We start from the raw sequence: 21,598 nt of genomic DNA, 5'->3' as shown, positions 1-21,598 counted from the left end.
AATTGTTGTGTAAATTTTATTCGATAACGTGACGTACGCGTTTGCGTTAAGTCTCATTTTGTGTGAGTTTTGAGGTTCTAAAAATCCCATTCAAAATGAGACTTAACGCAAACGCATGTGTACGTCCCTATCGAATGAACACACACACACACACACACACACACACACAGGCACAGAATAAATAGTATGTACTACCGTACAGAAGGAACACTTCCTGCAAAACCAAAGTTTGACAGCGATTCAGGGACGAATCATACTATCCCTTTCCCATGTATAGCACTATCCCTTTCGGCTATTTAGGGTTGTCAAAATTCAAGCCATTATCTGTGGTCGTGCACGCAAAACGACCTCAAGTGGTGCCACAGCCAACCCTAATAATTGCTCGGAGCAATGCTGACTTGAGCCGAACGGAGCCGAGTTTGCCCGAAGTCAGGAGTACCCCCACTCAGGGGTTCAAAGTGGCTACCGCGAAAACAGAAATTCGCAAATTGCGGGGATCTTTCTCTTTTACTCCAATGAAGGCGTAATTAGAGTGACAGAGAAAAATGCCCGCAATTTGCGAACTTCGATTTTCGCAGTTATAGCCCTGTTGACTGTGACGATGGTACTTTAATTTGTTGACAGTTAAATTTTATTTATATTGACAGTGACCTCGCATTATTCCTTGACCCCGTAGCAACGTTGTGTAATGAAGCTCATAAGCAGATGCGCTGGAGGCGATGAGCTTGAGATTAAAGGGATGACGTAGATCGTTTAAGATTTACGACGAGCAAGGGCGTCGATGGCTGATGGACCAGAGGGGGGAGGGGGGCAGTTCATATGGCTGATGGCCAAGGCGAGGAGCATACATTTAGTTATAGCCTGTCCGATTTCTAAGATCAAGTTCGCTATATTGCTATAGATTTACTATGCCGTTGCCGTACTGGATCTTAGAAAAACGGACAGACTATACTTTAATTGTTTAGGAGGGGGCAGATATAAATAAATGAGTTAAACTGCTTAGACTAGGCCCAGGACTGTCTGAATATTCGCAATAATCGCAGTGTTACTCGTAATTTCATTTTAGCTATTTGATAATATTACAGTAGATACCGTAAAACGGGGTGAGTAGGTTTCGCGGGGAGAGGTGGGTTATGAATGGGGAGAGAAGGTTTGAGAGGAGGGTGAGAAGGGATTTTAAGGCTACTGCTACAAAAATAATGTATTCCAATTTGAAATGGAGCTATAGTAATACGCATAATAAAAAAAAATCGATCCAACAATCTTCCAAAATCACCTTTGTATGAAAACCCCTCTCACCCCTAATACGTCACGACTCACGTCAAAGTTGTGAAATGGAATTACCCAAAATAAAATAAAAACTAAAATACAAACGTCCGGAATTATATACACCATTCAGTTTTCATATGTAAAAATAAAATGTTATCGAGGTTTGAATTTCAGTTTTGACCCTACTCACCCCATTTTACGGTACATATGGTGCTCATTTACCGCCCCAGTGCGGTAACTAGCACTTTACGTCACTATGTCGAAAATTTAAAGGGCAATATGTATTGTAATATGTTGTACAATACATGTGCGAATAGGTAATTCGCAACTCCTGTCAGTTTATCGCCAAATGTAACGAATTTCCTATTTTTCGAACTTGTATCGTAACCTAGGTACTATTTTACGTGTTGGATGCTAGTCATGCTACGTTTCGTACTGACCACATACCGTCATAATAATACTTAGAGGTAAAGTGGACCTTAAGATTGTACAATGGATCTACACCCATGACACCATTGACCATTTTAGTAAATGCTATCGAAATTACTAATAGCAATGTTGAATAACGTACCTTCGTTTAGAGTTTCGCAATGTTTTACTCGATTGATTTATAAAAAACCGGGCAAGTGCGAGTCGGACTCGCGCACGAAGGGTTCCGTACCATAATGCAAAAAAAAGAAGCAAAAAGAAAACGGTCACCCATCCAAGTCCTGACCCCTCCCGACGTTGCTTAACTTTGGTCAAAAATCACGTTTGTTGTATGGGAGCCCCATTTAAATCTTTATTTTATTCTGTTTTTAGTATTTGTTGTTATAGCGGCAACAGAAATACATCATCTGTGAAAATTTCAACTGTCTAGCTATCACGGTTCGTGAGATACAGCCTGGTGACAGACGGACGGACGGACGGACGGACGGACGGACGGACAGCGAAGTCATAGTAATAGGGTCCCGTTTTACCCTTTGGGTACGGAACCCTAAAAAGCGCTGGTTGCCTAGCGGTAAGAGCGTGCGACTTGCAATCCGAAGGTCGCGGGTTCAAACCCCAGCTCGTACCAATGAGTTTTTCGGAACTTATGTACGAAATATCGTTTGATATTTACCAGTCGCTTTTCACTTACTTACTGGACACGAAGTGGATCTTGGCCTCCGACACCAAAGACCGCCATGCTACTCTGTCCAAAGCCGCTTTTCGGTGAAGGAAAACATCGCGAGGAAACCGGACTAATCCCAATTAGGCCTATTTAGTTTGTAACCTCTGGATTGAGATGTCAGATAAAAATAAATAAAATAAAAAATAAAACAATAAAACTAGAAATACAAAATAAACTTAAACTTATCAACTAAACTTAACATAAAACTTGAGAGGTTAAACTTATCAATTTAACATAAAATTTAAATCTATGGTGAGGCAAAGGGTCCCAGTCTCAGCATTGCAGTGCCAGAAGGCTCCGCGTTGATTTTCAGACCAGGGGCCGATTTTTGAAATACGACCACTCGATTTCGTGTACATATTTCGTTAAATAATATCTCCACTACTAGCACAGAATAAATAATAGTACTATGTACAGAAGACTCACTCTCTAACAAAACGCGTCTGTCACGATCAGCACAGATATGGCCGCTAGGTGGCGATAGCGCCACGCGCGGCTTATGCCCAGAAATAGGAGCCCCGCGTAGCCCTGAGTCGACAGGGAACGAGAAAAATTGGGGTCGAACCGATGGAGTTTTAGCTACCTGTAGCAAAGCGACGAAATCGCGGAGTGGGCCACGCCTGCTACTAGGCATTTAAATTCTACTAATAGAATTGAAATCGAGTGGTCAATACCAATAGATTCCAAATTTCGATCGCTTGTATTTCAAAAAAACTGGGCAAGTGCGAGTCGGACTCGCGCACGAAGGGTTCCGTACCATAATAATAAAAAAAAAAACAAAAAAAAACGGTCACCCATCCAAGTACTGACCACTCCCGACGTTGCTTAACTTTGGTCAAAAATCACGTTTGTTGTATGGGAGCCCCATTTAAATCTTTATTTTATTCTGTTTTTAGTATTTGTTGTTATAACGGCAACAGAAATACATCATCTGTGAAAATTTCAACTGTCTAGCTATCACGGTTCGTGAGATACAGCCTGGTGACAGACGGACGGACGGACGGACGGACGGACGGACGGACGGACGGATGGACGGACGGACGGACAGCGAAGCCTTAGTAATAGGGTCCCGTTTTACCCTTTGGGTACGGAACCCTAAAAACTGATTTGCAAAACCCAAAGTGATCCCATAAGTGTTCCGTAAACAAAGTTTTGTACGGAACACTAATTAGCATTTCACCGTTTTCCACCGATTTTCGAGTGACGAAATTGAGCGACCGAAATTCAAAGATCGGGCCCCTGGCAGGCCTATGGAACTCTCCGCGCGAGCTCGGATTTATACCTACGAATCTGCTCCCGTTCACGGTAGAAAAGCAAGCCAGTTGGTTGCCACACGCGCTCACGTATGCACGTCACCGCGCGCCGCACTGTCAATTTTTACGATAGTTACAAGCTACGTAGTAGGTACCTACCTACTATTGAATTTCTTTAACTAAACATGTAATGTTTATTATGTATTGACAAATGTATAGTTTTAGATTTAGTAATAGATAGCTATTTGAAATAGGTAGCAAATTTTTAATTTATTTTGGTAAGTAAATGTTTATTTTAACGACAGTAAGTTAACTTTACACGGGAAAGTGCCTACTCATTTTTGCTCTGGTTAACTTATAATTATATAATTACCTGTATTCAAGGGGTTTCTATTATTTTTCTTTATTGCGTAACATTAATCTCTATCTGGTTTTAAATTACACGAAGTTTTAAAAGTAATTCTTGCTGGGATAATAAAAATAGCGCGGTTTATAAAACGGCGTAAACACTGCGGTTACTGCAGGGACATAAGACCTGTTAAAATGACTATTTCGCAAACACTAACGGATAATCGGAATATTAGATATAATTTAAGATTTAGCTTTCCTTTTATTTCACTCCGCTGTTAAGTAGGTATTTATTTATCATTTCTAAGCGTCAGCAACCCTAGCGTTGTGCCGGTGCGCGCGGTGCGGGGAGCGGCGCGTTGAAGGTCACTCCATTGTATTTTTGTGTAGGTGTCAAAACGGTAGGTATTTGCGTTTTGTTTGATAGATAAGTATCTGTTCGTAAGAACTATTATATAATCTGTGCCCCTGGTCCCGGGAGGAATTGGGGTCGGCCGCTCGCTACTGTGTATTTGCACAAAACAGATTTGTGGTATTTGTGTGTGCCTGAACGATTACTATACCTAGATTATTACTGTGCGTATATGGGTATGTGGGGCTGATATGTCTACATGTAGTGTAGGTAAGAATGTACTTTGTGTTGTGTGTATTATGTTTTGTCGTTACGTGTAGAGATCGTTACGTGATATAGCAGTCGCTTTCGTAAAAACAAGACCCTACGCCAATTCCTGGGATTAGTAGCCAAGCGGACCCCAGGCTCCCATGAGCCGTGGCAAAATGCCGGTACAACGCGAGGAAGAAGAGGTGGTATTCCAGCTGTCCAATTTCTTGATCCAATGTGTACCTATTTGCTTCTCACATTTTGCTTCATAAGAGAATGAGACGCAATGCATATAATGGACAATGAAATTGGACAGGTGGAAAACCACCATAAGGCAAAAACGTGCCTCGGAAATCAAGAAAAAGTCACTCGGCTAGATGGCGTTGACGACATAATTTGATATTTAACAAATTTAACACATACCAGTGAAAGAACATGGATCAAAGATGGTAAAACGTTCATAAGTGCTTGTTACTAGGCCTACATGAATAAAGTATTTTTGACTTTGACTTTGACTATGCGTTAGAGGGAGCAAGTGATATTGCTATCTCATTCTACCGCATGGCTGCGTCCCTTGGAGTGGCCGGCGTTGGCCCATCGTGTAGAGGAGCCGTTATAGCCCGTGAGGCGTTTGGTCACGGAAATCTGTTCGGGGCTCGCGGTCTACAGCCCCCCATTCACACTCCTGCCTTGTAGTCCGCCTCGTAGTCCGCCTCATGGGGTAGGATTGTATATAGGCAGGCGTGGCTCACTCCGCGATTTCGTCGCTTTGCTACAGGTAGTTAAAAGTACATCCATTCGACCCCAATTTTGGGGTTTGCCATAAGCCGCGCGTGGTGCTGTCGCCACATAGCGGCTATATCTGTGCTGATCGTGACAGTTTTGTTAGAAATCTAGTACTATTATTTATTCTGTGGTATAGGGGTACACTACACAATTCCGAAATATTTTATGCCGAATTTTAGAATATCGAATTTTATTATTCCGATTTTTAAATGCTCGATCCATCATAATTCCGAATGTCGTAATTACCGAACGATGAAAATCACGAAGTTTTATATTTCCGAATAGCAAAACCGCCGATTTTTTAAAATTCCGAACCACATAATTTCGAATATTACAATTCCGATAGTGAAAAATACCGAATTTAACATTTACGATTGTTGAAATCACGAATTCCGAATTGTCATTATTCCGAAATTTTGAATTCCGATTTGACGTGATTCCGATTTTTTAAATTCCGAATAACGAAATTCCGAATTTGTTCATAATAAATAATGGTACCTACGTCGTTAAAGTAAGCAGAAATACCTTTTAAAATTTCCTATTTTACATAATATTATAAGAGTTACTCACAAACACAATTTTTCAACATAATTATGTATTATGTATGTTTCTACATAATTGTGTATGTAGTTGGTTCTGTTTCTAAAAACACTTCTTTTCTGTGGGGGGTTACAGTTCTAACCTAACCTAACCCGCTTTTCTAGGAGCGGTTAGTTTCTCTAAAGGTTCTAACATAACCCAACCCATTTTTCTAGTAGCAGCTGGTTTCTGTAAAGGTCACAGTTCTAACCTAACCTAACCCACTTTTCTAGCAACAGTTGGTTTCTGTAAAGATCGCAGTTCTAACCTAACCTAACCCATTTTTCTAGTAGCAGTTGGCTTCCGTGAGGGTCGCAGTTCTAACCTAACCTAACCCACTTTTCTAGTAGCAGTTGGTTACTGTGAAGGTTACAGTTCTAACCTAACCTAACCCACTTTTCTAGCAACGGTTGGTTCCTGTAAAGGTCGCAGTTCTAACCTAACCTAACCCACTTTTCCAGTAGCAGTTGGTTTCTGTAAAGGTCGCAGTTCTAACCTAACCTAACCGATTTTTCTAGTAGCAGTTGGTTCCTGTGAAGGTCGCAGTTCTAACCTAACCTAACCCACTTTTCTAGCAACAGTTGGTTTCTGTAAAGGTCGCAGTTCTAACCTAACCTAACCCACTTTTCCAGTAGCAGTTGGTTTCTGTAAAGGTCGCAGTTCTAAACTTACCCATTTTTCTAGTAGCAGTTGGTTTCTGTAAAGGTCGCAGTTCTAACCTAACCTAACCGATTTTGCTAGTAGCATTTGGTTTCTGTGAAGGTCGCAGTTCTAACCTAACCTAACCCACTTTTCTAGCAACAGTTAGTTTCTGTAAAGGTCGCAGTTCTAACCTAACCCACTTTTCCAGTAGCAGTTGGTTTCTGTAAAGGTCGCAGTTCTAAACTTACCCATTTTTCTAGTAGCAGTTGGTTTCTGTAAAGGTCGTAGTTCTAACCTAACCCACTTTTCCAGTAGCAGTTGGTTTCTGTAAAGGTCGCAGTTCTAACCTAACCTAACCCAATTTTCTAGTAGCAGTTGGTTTCTGTAAAGGTCGCAATTCTAACCTAACCTAACCCACTTTTCTGGCAACAGTTCGTTTTCTTGGGGGTTGCAGTTCTAACCTAACCTAACCCACTTTACAGACAACAGTTCGTTTTCTTGGGGGACGCAGTTTTAACTTAACCTAACCCACTTTTCTGGCAACAGTTTGTTTTCGTGAGGTCGCAGTTCTAACCTAACCTAACCCACTTTTCTGGCAACAGTTTGATTTCGTCGGGTTGCAGTTCTAACCTAACCTGAGCCACTTTTCTGGCAACAGTTGCTCCGCAACTGCTCCGGCGCTGCGGGCATAGCAGCCTCTTGGCCCTTGCGTAGCAAAGCGCAGGCACTAATGCTCGCCTCAGCCGCTTCGGCTGCTCTGCGCTTTGCTACAGCGGGCGTGCTTCCCCTCCGCGCCTCTGGCTTTTTATATACACTCTAGGGGTAGGACAGACAAGACGACGTAGATAGTGGGGTGCTCCGATTCGGATTTTAGTTAGTGAGACTTAAAAAAATGTGAGTTTAAATCTTATTTTGAAAATCACGAATTTCATTATTCCGAATTCACAAAAGATCGAATTTCTGAATACCGAATTACTTTATTTCCGATCGGTCAATGATTTTTCGGAATAGACAAATTCGGGAAAAATATTTTCGGATTTTTTCTAAATCGGAATTTTAAGCTTTCGTCCATATGAAAATCGGATTTTAAGTTTTCGGAAATAACACAGTCGTGATTTTGTTCTTTCGTGGTTTTCAAAGTCGTAATTTCGATATTTCGGTCATGTAAAAAATCGGGATTATGAAAATCGAGGTTATGAAAGTCGGAAAAACGTATTTCGGAATATTTGGGTGTTCCCGTGGTATAGGGGTCGCGGACTACGTGCCGTCCTACAACACCCAAGTAACCAGTCTGTAACTCATGACCCGTGATCACAGATGATGTATTTCTGTTGCCGCTATAACAACAAATACTAAAAACAGAATAAAATAAAGATTTAAGTGGGGCTCCCGGGTCCATATTGGGTTGCATACAGGTTTAGGTCTTTGATGCGCATAACAACTTGTGTCATAATCATCATTGCGCATACAAATGAAAAGTCATGTTATATTGTATCATACATTTTTAGCCATAATATTTGATAACATACTCAGCAGTTGTCATATATGTTTTGATTACAATGAATCAAATGTCATACCACCTAAAAGCATATTTTTTAATACAGTTGCTCAAAAAGTGCTACTTTACGTAGCTGTTTAGCGTGCGGAAAGTTGGTTATCTCGAACTAGTGCTTTTTACTTTTCCAATTTTTTTAAATTTATACTTGTTCCAATTCACGACTACTTATTGATGAGTGTTAATATTAGTTTCCTTTAAACGTCGTAATCAGCATAAAAACCTACCGTTAATGTAAGAATACGAAAAATATTACATATTTCATATTTAATTACTTACCTCTTCATCATTATAACACGTTTATTTTTTAATATTCAATATTGAAAATTCCGTTCTTAATAAGTTGACTGAATGGAACGGAATCGCTGCCAAACGCCCATAGATATAATATACTTAAAGACGACGTCTAACCGAGCTGTCACTGTTACCACTTTTGTTTAGTGTACGATTAACAATGTTTTTCTTATTTTTTCGCAACTGTATTAAAAAACGTCGTTCGATACACGTGCGGAAATGTCATTCTTCACTCGTCCCGAGTCTTGCCACTCGCCTGCGGCTCGTGGCAAGATATCTCGGTACTCGTGAAGTAATGACATGCCTTCCGCACTAGCATCGAAATGTACTATATTGATACTTATAATATTTTAACGTATAACGTTTTGTAGCATAATAATTTTCAACCATAATGGTTTACATAAATAATTTAAGAAACTAATTTTAGCCTCTCAACAACTCCTCGAAAAATACCTTTTCCCTAATTTCCGTCCAAACACGTCCTATTTCTGCGTAGTTTGCCCTTCGGGTATCTAAAGAAATCTAAAGAACCTAACCTACCTAGTACCTATTATGAATTTTTTTTTAATAAAACCGTTTCTCCTATTGGACTACTCCTCTCCTTAGATCTCCTCTTTTATACGGTCTTTGTGTGGTTATGATTATGGCATTTAACACTAAAGTAATATTTGCTTCATAGGTTGCTCGCAACCGTACATATTTATTATTCATGCTTTGTAACGGGATCCTATCTCATCGCATAATAATTGATTGTCATAATGTAGGTAATGTTACGCATAAATCTCGTGTCGCATATTTTTTCTCCAGCTGAAACAGATTTAGAAGTATCTTCGAAAATATTTTGCATAGGTTGTGTAGAATAGGGTAGGTTAGGTTAGGTTTGTTATAATTTTTCAGAAATGGTAATATTTTCAGCACAATAACAATTATGCGAAATGAGTTTTATGCGTAACATTACATTAGGACAATCAATTATTATGCGACCCAATATGGACCCCTTTGTAATTTTTTATGTCTATATTAATACTATGCACTGCAATACTTCGGACGAAAAACCATTATGGATATCAAGCAGATGACTTAAAATTTTATGCAAATTAAATTATGACATTACTCATTTGTGACAAAAACCCAGTTATGCTCAGAAATAATTCTGACTAAATATTTTTAAGACTTACAATTTATGCATAAAGTGCTATGACAATTAAAAATATGACAAAAGTTGTTATGCGACCAGAGGGAGTCCCGGGGCTCCCATACAACAAACGTGATTTTTGACCAAAGTTAAGCAACGTCGGGCGGGGTCAGTACTTGGATGGGTGACCGTTTTTTTTGCATTATGGTACGGAACCCTTCGTGCGCTAGTCCGACTCGCACTTGCCCGGTTTTTTATTTTTATCCAATAACAAGAAAGTACATAGCTAGAAGAAGAGGTATTTTCTTTTTAGGGTTCCGTACCCAAAGGGTAAAACGGGACCCTATTACTAAGACTTCGCTGTCCGTCCGTCCGTCCGTCTGTCACCAGGCTGTATCTCACGCGTCCGTCCGTCCGTCTGTCACCAGGCTGTATCTCACGAACCGTGATAGCTAGACAGTTGAAATTTTCACAGATGATGTATTTCTGTTGCCGCTACAACAACAAATACTAAAAACAGAATAAAATAAAGATTAAAATGGGGCTCCCATACAACAAACGTGATTTTTGACCAAAGTTAAGCAACGTCGGGAGTGGTCAGTACTTGGATGGGTGACCGTTTTTTTTTTGTTTTTTTTTGCATTATGGTACGGAACCCTTCGTGCGCGAGTCCTACTCGCACTTGCCCGGTTTTTTTTAATTGCACGTAACATTTTCAAGAGTATATAAATAGAAACTTGTGAGAAACGAAGCAGTACCGAGTTCCGTGTGTGAGCTATTTCTTGCTCCGTAGTCCTGCGAGGCGGACTACAACGTAGGATGGTGTGTGAGCCCTACGCCGTAGTCCTGCGAGGCGGACTACAAGGTAGGAGGGTGTGTGAGCTATATCCTACGCCGTAAAGTAGGAGTGTGAATGGACGCTTATCGGTGTTGCTAGTGGGACCAGCGTCGCAAGTCGGCCACCGGTCAACAAAAATTATAAATAAAGTCAACTCTTATTTCTCATGCTGGCACAACTTCTCATAAAATACATTGTAGAATCCACGTCGGCACATCGTTCGCTAGTTTGCGGATGGCACAGCGCCATCTCTCGGAGTGTCTTAAAACATTCGCTGCGGCAATATTGTGTCCAATGTCATTGCCTCTCACTCTCTCACTAAGCAAAATGTGAGACGCAATACACATTGGACAAAGAATTTGGATATGTAGAATACCACCTATGACCTAACTTAACGTAATTTTACTTTCCAAGGGGTATTTCGACCCCCTATCGCAGCAAACGTACCTAGGTTAGACCAAGAAAAGTCTGCAGCGATTTTGATAGCCCACGCAGTGCAAGTGTCATTTTAAACGTCATACTTCATGAAATTATGACTTATAAATAACACTTGCCCTGCGTGGAACATCAAAATCGCTGCAGCCTTTTCTTGGTCTAACTCTATTAAAAATTCCGTCCAAAATATCTATAAATTTTATTACATCGTCATGATTTGCCGTAAATCGCACTTTTTACTATGGAGCCTGTTCTGATTTAAATTCCTTGTTTTGAAGCTGTTATTAAGGTTCCGTACCTCAAAAGGAAAAAACGGAACCCTTATAAGATCATTCGTGTGTCTGTCTGTCTGTCCGTCCGACCATTCCCCTCCTTTATCTTCGAAACTACAGCTTACTACTGGGTTTAACGTTTTGAAAAAAATACACAATATAGTTCTTTACCTATAGATGACAGGAAAACCTATTAGAAATGTACAGTCAACCGTGAGTCAAACTTAATTACTTAGTTTTTGACCCGGGGTTTTAAAGACAATTCAGTCACGTTCCACATAAAAAGCGGCCAAGTGCGAGTCGGACTCGCCCATGAAGGGTTCCGTAACAGCAAGTAACACAATAAAATTGCGGTTTACGGTTTGTGACGTATTAAAAAAAAACTACTTACCAAATCTTGTTCAAACCAATTTTCGGTGGAAGTTTGCATGGTAATGTACATCATATATTTTTTTTAGTTTTATCATACTCTTATTTTAGAAGTTACAGGGGGGGGGGACACATTTTACAACTTTGGAAGTGTCTCTCGCGCAAACTATTCAGTTTAGAAGAAATAGTACATTGTGTATTAAGGGCGGGAAATAAGAAATTACGAACGAGTGTCAATTTTAAGCCCGACGCGAAGCGAGGGCTTAAAATGTTCACGAGTTCGGAATTTCTTTACCGCCCGTGGCACACACAATGTTTTTCATCACACTTGTAAGGAAAAAAAGGAGAATTAATAAAAACAAACTTCTGTATAAAACACTTTTCCGCCCTAGGGCGAAAATTTCAATTTCCCGCCCGCAAGCCCTACGTGTAAATAAGTGTTTTTCATCACACTTGCTCGGAAAAGATTTTTTCCGCCCTAGGGCGAAAATTTCAATTTCCCGCCCGCAAGCCCTACGTGTAAATACATCTTTTCCGAGCAAGTGTGATGAAAATGATATTAGAAACCTCAATATCATTTTTGAAGACCTATCCATAAATACCCCACACGTATGGGTTTGTTGAAAAAAATTTTTTTGAGTTTCAGTTCTATGTATGGGGAACCCTAAAAATTTATTGTTTATTTTCTATTTTTGTATGAAAATCTTAATGCGGTTCATAGAATACATCTACTTACCAAGTTTCAACACTATAGTGCTTATAGTTTCGGAACAAAGTGGCTGTGACATACGGACGGACAGACAGACAGACAGACAGACATGACGAATCTATAAGGGTTCCGTTTTTTGCCATTTGGCTACGGAACCCTAAAAAGTACATTTTTAAAAATTGAGTTCCGATTCCGTACATAACCCTTGGAGCGCGTGTCCGAATCGCATATGACCGGATTTTTGGACGGATGGATGGTCTAATGTCTGTACAACTCACTCTCTGAAGCATAAGAGACGCAAGACACATTGGACAAATAAATTAAACAGGTGGAAATACCACCCTTCTTATACAAAATAAAATTAAATAAACTAAATTAAACTACAAAGGTACAGTCAGACCGTAAAAAGTCTGCAGCGATTTTGATAGCCCACGCAGTGCAAGCGTCATTTTAAACGTCAAACTTCTATGAAATTATGGCGTACAAATAACTCTTACACTGCATGGGCTATCAAATCCGCTGCAGACTTTTATTGGTGCGACTAACTAACACTAAAAATAAAATTATTTGTAGCAATATATCTAGACACGCGGCAGCGTGTCAAGCCAAGTTCAAGCAAAGGAACTGGCTAGCCAGCGCCGAGTGTAATATTACACGAACCACTTGGTGCCACTTTTGACCCTTCTATAACTCAAAACATCTTTGATGTAAACACATAAAACTACGTGTGTTTAATTATATCCATAAGGATATCTAGAAGCCCAAATTTCATGAAGCTAGCTCAAATGGTTATTAAGGTATGAAGGTCAAAAAGTCGTAAATTTTAAGACTGACTTATGACTTATAGTACCTAAACCTAACCTACTTCCAGATGACCTAGAAGGATGAAATTTGGAATCCAGCTTGGTTATTGTGTGTAACCGTAGGAAAAAATCTAAAAATAAAATAAAGTTAAAAAATAGGGGGGGTCCCCATACAAAAAAACCACTTTTTATTGGGACTGACATATAAGTACCTAAACCTAACCTACTTCCAGATGACCTAGAAGGATGAAATTTGGAATCCAGCTCGGTTATTGTGTGTAACCGTAGGAAAAAATCTAAAAATAAAATAAAGTTTAAAAATAGGGGGGGTCCCCATACAAAAAAAACCATTTTTATTGGGACTGACATATAAGTACCTAAACCTAACCTACTTCCAGATGACCTGGAAGGATGAAATTTGGAATCCAGCTCGGTTATTGTGTGTAAGCGTAGGAAAAAATCTAAAAATAAAAAAAAGTTTAAAAATAGGGGGGGTCCCCATACAAAAAAATATTTTTTTATTGTAGCGTTGGAACCGTTACAAGCAGATATTTGAAACTACCCCAATATATGTATTATTATATTTGCTATATTAAAATAAAGTTTAGTCAAAAAATAAGTGGTGTCCCCATACAAAAAACTTGTAATACGCTCTAAACAACCGGCCAACGGTGTGTCGTCGGCGGCGCGCGGCACCACATAATTATACAAAGAACAGAAGTAAAAACCATACAGCGGAAACACAAGAAAAAACATTAAATCTCAATACCTGCCTAGTTTTCTTTACAAAAAGTATTGATATCCCACCAAAAACATAAATGTAAAAAAGGAGAGCCAAGTTCAATACAAAAATTATGCTTGGCTGTGGGGCTCGCCGCAAAAAGAAAGGAGATCTAAATGAGTGCCACTGCCAAGTTCTATGCAAAATCCAAATATGTATTTATAGGAACAAAATAACATTATAAACAAGTATTAAACTATATTTCTTTGCTTTATTGGATACCTATAACAATTGCTGTTATTTAAAAAAAATGTGAGATCTTAAAGTAGGTTAGATTTGGCTTGGCCAGGTTTTATCAGAATTACAATATATATAAAATGATTGATATAATGAAAACTGGCCAAGTCAAATCTAACCTACTTTAAGATCTCACATTTTTTTAAATAACAGCAATTGTTATAGGTATCCAATAAAGCAAAGAAATAGAGTTTAATACTTGTTTATAATGTTATTTTGTTCCTATAAATACATATTTGGATTTTGCATAGAACTTGGCAGTGGCACTCATTTAGATCTCCTTTCTTTTTGCGGCGAGCCCCACAGCCAAGCATAATTTTTGTATTGAACTTGGCTCTCCTTTTTTACATTTATGTTTTTGGTGGGATGTTATGTATGTTATGGATTTGATCTCAATTCTGCACAGTGGCGATGGGGCATAATCTATAGTTCGTTTTTTTTAGCATTAGAAAGAACTCCACAGAAGTAAGCGTGCAGTTTTTATCAGGCTCTTTAATTGTTAATAATTATTGAATTATCTAATGTAGCATGGTCAATACATATAATTTACTTCAAATTATTACCGCTAAAAGTGCCGGATTTGGAACCACAAGCTTACTTCTGCAAAGTTCTTTCTAATCCTAAAAAAAACGGACTGTAGCCATTCGATATATTTTTCAACCAAGTAAGTACAGTCACATTCAATAATATGTTACTCTTCGAAGGCCGCAAAAGTATGCGACACGCTCTTACTCCGCTCTTATTGCCACAGAATAAATAATCCCACCAAAAACATAAATGTAAAAAAGGAGAGCCAAGTTCAATACAAAAATTATGCTTGGCTGTGGGGCTCGCCGCAAAAAGAATGGAGATCTAAATGAGTGCCACTGCCAAGTTCTATGCAAAATCCAAATATGTATTTATAGGAACAAAATAACATTATAAACAAGTATTAAACTCTATTTCTTTGCTTTATTGGATACCTATAACAATAGCTGTTATTTAAAAAAATGTGAGATCTTAAAGTAGGTTAGATTTGACTTGGCCAGTTTTCATTATATCAATCATTTTATATACAATTGTAATTCTGATAAAACCTGGCCAAGCCAAATCTAAGCTACTTTAAGATCTCATATTTTTTTAAATAACAGCAATTGTTATAGGTATCCAATAAAGCAAAGAAATAGAGTTTAATACTTGTTTATAATGTTATTTTGTTCCTATAAATACATATTTGGATTTTGCATAGAACTTGGCAGTGGCACTCATTTAGATCTCCATTCTTTTTGCGGCGAGCCCCACAGCCAAGCATAATTTTTGTATTGAACTTGGCTCTCCTTTTTTACATTTATGTTTTTGGTGGGATATCAATACTTTTTGTAAAGAAAACTAGGCAGGTATTGAGATTTAATGTTTTTTCTTGTGTTTCCGCTGTATGGTTTTTACTTCTGTTCTTTGTATAATTATGTGGTACCGCGCGCCGCCGACGACACACCGTTGGCCGGTTGTTTAGAGCGTATTAAAAGTTTTTTGTATGGGGACACCACTTATTTTTTGACTAAACTTTATTGTAATATAGCAAATATAATAATACATATATTGGGGTAGTTTCAAATATCTGCTTGTAACGGTTCCAACGCTACAATAAAAAAATATTTTTTTGTATGGGGACCCCCCCTATTTTTTTACTTTTTTTTATTTTTAGATTTTTTCCTACGCTTACACACAATAACCGAGCTGGATTCCAAATTTCATCCTTCTAGGTCATCTGGAAGTAGGTTAGGTTTAGGTACTTATATCAGTCCCAATAAAAAATGTTTTTTTTTGTATGGGGACCCCCCCTATTTTTAAACTTTATTTTATTTTTAGATTTTTTCCTACGGTTACACATAATAACCGAGCTGGATTCCAAATTTCATCCTTCTAGGTCATCTGGAAGTAGGTTAGGTTTAGGTACTTATATGTCAGTCCCAATAAAAAGTGGTTTTTTTGTATGGGGACCCCCCCTATTTTTTAACTTTATTTTATTTTTAGATTTTTTCCTACGGTTACACATAATAACCAAGCTGGATTCCAAATTTCATCCTTCTAGGTCATCTGGAAGTAGGTTAGGTTTAGGTACTATAAGTCATAAGTCAGTCTTAAAATTTACGACTTTTTAACCTTCATACCTTTATAACCGTTTGAGCTAGCTTCATGAAATTTGGGCTTCTAGATATCCTTATGGATATAATTAAACACACGTAGTTTTATGTGTTTACGTCAAAGATGTTTTGAGTTATAGAAGGGTCAAAAGTGGCACCAAGTGGTTCGTGTAATATTACACTCGGCGCTGGCTAGCCAGTTCCTTTGCTTGAACTTGGCTTGACACGCTGCCGCGTGTCTAGATAGTACTACCGCACAGAAAGGAAACTTCCTACAAAACCGAAGTTTGACAGTGATTCAGGGTCGATTCATGCTGTCCCTTTATAATGTATGGCACTATCCCTTTCGGCTATTTAGGGTTGTCAAAATTCAAGCCATTATTATCTGTGGTCGTAAACGCAAAGGGACGTCAAGTTGTGTCAACCCTAATAATTGGTCGGAGTAATGCTGAACCGAATTGAGCCGAGTTTGCCCGAAGGGACGAGTTTCGCACCCCTGTTATGGCCCTACAAAGAAGATCGTGTCAGATGTTTTTGCGGCCTTAGTTGTGTAATATATTATTGCAGCTGACTGTACATAAAAACTGCTCAATAGATAAGTCTTCTTCTGCCTAAGCAGATGACGTGATTTTCACAAAAAAACCGGCCAAGTGCGAGTCGGACTTGCGCATGAAGGGTTCCGGAACTTAAATATTTATTATATTCTGTTTTTAGTATTTGTTGTTGTAGCGGCAACAGAAATACCTACATCATCTGTGAAAATTTCAACTGCCTAGCTATCGCGGTTCATGAGATACAGGGTGGTGATATACAGACGGACAGACGAGGACCTAATAGGGTCCCGCTTTTACCCTTTGGGTACGGAATCCTAAACACTGTTCATTAGTTAAAGTCTTCTGCCTAAGCAGATGACGTGATTTTCACAAAAACTGAACAATTGGTAAAAAGTGGGGACCTAATGAAGATAACGTCATGATGTGAATAGTAGTCATACATTAGGGAAGCCCCGCTAGTCACGAGTAGATCCTTCTACGAGTCTCACTATCACGGAAGTAACTTGATGGTACGGTCACAGAATAAATAATAGTAAAAGGCGAACTTATCCCTATAGGGGATCTCTTCCAGACAACCTTTGAGCAATTAAGCAAGCTAATTAAACTAACATTTTTCTACTATGATCTTCTATTTATTATGGGTAATCAAATATACTGTTACTGTCTGTCCTTCGCGGCCCCCCTGAGGATGGGGGCCTTGGGCGCGGGCCCCGTGTGCCCTTATGGTAAAGATGGTGCTGATCTATTCTATTCACCAAGCAGTTTTAGTTTGCACCACATAGGTTGAGCTTTTTTATTTAGCTTTCTGTATGACACAATCGCTGATCAAGGGTCATCCATCAATTACGTCACACGAATTTCTATTTTGACCCCTCCCCCCCCTCCTTGTCACACTTGGTCACATTTGGCAAACCCCTCCCCCCCTAGTGTGACGTCACATTTTTTTCTACGAAATCGCCAAATCGAATAAAGTAAGTAGGTACCTAAGTATTATTAATATTTTATCAAAATATTTTTGACGATATAAATATTAGTAATTTTATAACCCAAAACTGCTTAGGAAAGAAAATTAAACGAATAAAAACGATTATCGTTTTAAAAACTTGTTATTTAAATGTACAGCGAATAATAGTAGTTTATGTGACTGCTACATAATGAAAGGCATTAAAATACGAGTGTGGGTTTATGAAACGAATGAAATGAGTTTCATAATAGTATCACACGAGTGTTTTAATGCCTAATTATGTACAGTTACATACACTGCTTTATCTACACACATATTATAAACTTTCTATGATATATTCACTAACTTCATATTACAGCCGACTTTGCTCTCTGGCGGAACTCGCGGATATGAGATGGCGTTTCCGAAATATCTTTATCGCACATTTTACACGAAACTTTTGTTATAGTTCCTTTAAAAACAACAAAACAAATTATATTTTACTTATAACGTCATCTCAACTGATATTAGAATGGGGGTCAAATCAAATTGCTTTTTTTTTTCAGAGATGTTCGAAATTTGAAATGCATTACCAAATCGATTTTGATATAGTAATGAAGCTATTACCACATTTTCACAGATAAAAAATTTGCTGCAACAAAACAGTTTATCGTAATGTGGGCCATTATTTACGAATTTTGAAGGCATCATAGACAGTTTATGATATGTGTGTAGATAAAATAATTTAAATAAATTTTCGGTTACTGGTGAAGTTAAGTGACGTCACAAAGTTCGTGTCTCCCCCCTCCCCCGTGTCATAATATGTCACATTTTCTCGACCCCCTCCCTCCCCCTAAACGTGTGATGTAATTAATGGATGACCCCTCATAGCCATGCGATCATCATTTCATAATCAGTCTGATGAAAGTGACAGCAAAAACTAGAATAGGGAGGCGTACCGCAGGTCTCCTGGGTCGATTAAGGTCAAGAATAGACATAAATGTATGATCATTACATTACCTATGCAAATTATTAACCGAGCGTTAGCGCTGATACGGCCACATCCTCAACCGGCCTCAAGCGTCGCAAGTACGAGTATAGTGCTAATCCTATTGTCTATTGTTAAGTAAAACCGCTCGTGCCACGTGCCACAACCACCTGCATAAAAAGTACAGTACTTCGGTTACTGAGTGCCAGCGAGTTGAACGCTACAAAACCAGTCTAAAATGTGTCATCGAGATGCGTAACAAAGGCGCGGTATCGGAGAGCGCACGTACACTGGTTGGTTTTTTGAGCGTTGGTCTAGCCCGCGCTCAGGTGCCAAATAGAATAATTATGTTATGACCCTTTTTTGCAGGTAAGTAGCACGTGCGGTTTTACTTAACAATAGACAATAGGATTAGCCGCCGGGCTCTATTACAAAGCTACGAACTATACCTATGTGTACTCCCAGCAAAACGTCAAAACAGAGATTTGTGTGTGTTGTTTTCACTCTCTTTAGGGATGATTCTCGACATATAAACTATCCTATGTCCTTCCCCGCGACTCAAAATATCTCTATGCCAAATTTCAACTAAATTGGTTCAGCGGTTTAAGCGTGAAGAGGTAACAGACAGACAAGACAGATTAATAATAATATAGTATGGATCAGTATGGATAGTTTATATATGTATGCCAAAGCCATAAAAAAATACCAAATCATATAAAGTTAGGTAAGGTGTATTCGGGTAATACCGAATGTCGGATAATTCCGAAATTCAGATGAAAATCACCCTTAATTCCATCATAATAAAAGTCTCTTTTCGGAATCATCCGACAGTTTTCGACATTCGGAATTACCCGAGTAAACCTTATTAGGGAATGCAAATCGGTTATTTTTTGTATAGAAATAATCGGTTTTTAACCGAAACCGCGGTTATTTCCATACAAAAAATAACCGATTTGCATTCCTTAAACCTTATGTATAATATAATAAAATGTTACATCCTAAAATGAAATAAGGAACTTGAAATGTAGCTTGTTCTTCCTACTAACATGATTATGTCAAATGTTGTTTGTCTAAACATCTTTGATTAACATAAAGTATTTGTATTTCGTCAAAAAAGGCCAATCCTCAAAGGCAATTCCTATAATAGTTTTTTTATGTAGTTTGTTTTCATGTACAGAAATCTGGCTTTGTAGGCAAAGCCATTTCTTTACATATTACAGTAAATGTAATATAGTATTAAGTTGCTAAATTATAATGTGTTTTTTGTAAGTGAAAATTAATTTGCTTGAACAATGTTTGCCATATTTCACGCTTGAAACACAGGGAATCCTAGTTCAGGCACATGTAAACTATCACTATTGTTTCTTTGTTTTATATGAATGTAACCATGTTATGTTTATGTTTATTATCAATACGGAGCAGATGTGATGAATGTGATGATGCAGTGAAAAGTTAACCTATGGAACTGACAGTCCACATTGAATTTGGGTTCATTGAGATTGTTTTGAGGAAAAATATATACAGTCGGGAATTAAATATTTATCAAATAACAAAAAAATACAGTTATTTACAGTGCAATTATTTTACATTTTGTTTAAAAGTAGCAAGTGGTGGTATGAGCAACTATACATATTTCCCTTATGTTACTATGAGTAGAGTTAACTTAGTATTAAAACCAATAATTTTTGTTCTAACTACCAACTAACATATACACACAATTGCAAAATATTTTTACGAATAAAGTCCTGAATATCACTGAAGCGCTACCTCCGGTTGTTGTTTCTCTGATGTCCCCGTCCTCTGACATAAGTTTTGTGTCCTCCCATTTTGTTGTCCGATTGAAACGGTTTGCTGTTGTTGCTGTTGTTGTTGACGGCTGGCGGGGTGGCGCGCTGGGCCGGAGCGGCTGCCGGAGGGGTAGTTGACATGGGGGGAGGGGGCGGGGTAGGCTGTGGCTCACTCATGTTCACTTGTTCATTAAACAACATACAGAACTCGCCTACTTTCTGTATATCTCCTGATTTACCAGCGTACAGAGTCAAAGCGCCTCTCCACAAGGCCGCGTAGCCTCTCGTGAGCCGCACGATGTCTCCAGGCATAAGTAGGGCGCCCGGTTCGTCCCATACGGAGAGGTTAACTGCGGCGCCTGCGTCCGCTACCCTTAGCGTCCTGACCTCTCTGGCTTCTTTGGTTAACGTCGGTCCACCCACTTCCAGCACTATGAAGACTGCGTTGATGTTCTTCATGCCTGGTTTTAGGTCTTTTATTGCCACATAGTCCGTGCTACCCATTGCGAAAGCTAAGTTACCGTTCTAGCGTTCGCAGTTGACGTTAGCGATAAATATTGTCAAATATGGACGTGCGGCTGCAAATATTACTATTAAGAGGATAATTTTTGTAAAAACAGGATTTGCATCAAAAATAACAATAACAGAAAGTCACAAGAGCGTTTGATTTAATTTATGATTATGACAGATACGTGAGTTATGACAAATTACAAATGTCATTTTCTCTTTAAATACCCATCAGGCTATCAATATTTGGCATATTTTGCATATGAATTACTGAAACCAATAAAGGTAAGGGTGGTATTCCACCTATCCAATATCTTTGTCTAATTTTATTGCGTCTCACATTTTGCTGTAATGAATGAGTTACCCTAAGATGAATGGCTTAAATATATAAAATATATTGCACAATAATATTCACAGTGTGTGGAGCATAGACTTGTGTGGAGATTCTTTCGTAAGTATGTTTGAGCAATATTTTTTAACGCGATTAAATAAAAGATGTACAATGCAAAATATACATTTTTGATATATAAATTGTAAAAATATTGATATTTTGTATGATATTTTCTATTTTATAATATTATATTATAAATAAAAATATACTATACTTCATAAGGCTCTTTAACGATATTTCCAAAAC

The 21,598-nt window shown here is 38.4% G+C and overlaps 1 protein-coding gene and 3 long non-coding RNA genes across 4 annotated transcripts in view; 2 read left to right on the top strand and 2 right to left on the bottom strand.

Moving 5' to 3' along the window:
* The first annotated feature begins 7,525 nt into the window (after positions 1 to 7,525).
* LOC134673925 (uncharacterized) overlaps positions 7,526 to 21,598 on the top strand; it is a 58,307-nt gene continuing 44,234 nt past the window's right edge. Inside the window, exon 1 of the long non-coding RNA XR_010099527.1 lies at positions 7,526 to 7,880. This is a non-coding gene — a long non-coding RNA (uncharacterized LOC134673925). The remainder of the gene's footprint in view (positions 7,881 to 21,598) is intronic.
* Positions 11,649 to 12,277, top strand: LOC134673916 (uncharacterized). Its single transcript, XR_010099518.1, has 2 exons — positions 11,649 to 11,716; positions 12,069 to 12,277. It is a non-coding gene; the product is annotated as an uncharacterized LOC134673916 (long non-coding RNA).
* LOC134673919 (uncharacterized) lies at positions 12,148 to 12,400 on the bottom strand. The gene is made up of 2 exons (XR_010099521.1): positions 12,336 to 12,400; positions 12,148 to 12,277 (listed from the first exon to the last, which is right to left on the bottom strand). It is a non-coding gene; the product is annotated as an uncharacterized LOC134673919 (long non-coding RNA).
* On the bottom strand, positions 20,209 to 21,127 carry LOC134674121 (SOSS complex subunit B homolog). The gene has a single exon (XM_063532175.1). It carries the CDS (start codon positions 20,956 to 20,958, stop codon positions 20,431 to 20,433), a length of 528 nt encoding a protein of 175 aa, XP_063388245.1. The 5' UTR covers positions 20,959 to 21,127; the 3' UTR covers positions 20,209 to 20,430.

Source organism: Cydia fagiglandana, chromosome 19 (genome assembly GCF_963556715.1).
Source record: "Cydia fagiglandana chromosome 19, ilCydFagi1.1, whole genome shotgun sequence".
Lineage (NCBI taxonomy): Eukaryota > Metazoa > Arthropoda > Insecta > Lepidoptera > Tortricidae > Cydia > Cydia fagiglandana.
This window is presented reverse-complemented; position numbering and strand designations above follow the sequence as displayed.

Coding starts and splice junctions, on each gene's coding strand:
- LOC134674121 (XM_063532175.1), bottom strand. CDS start 20,958: ATGGGTAGCACGGACTATGTGGCAATAAAAGACCTAAAACCAGGCATG.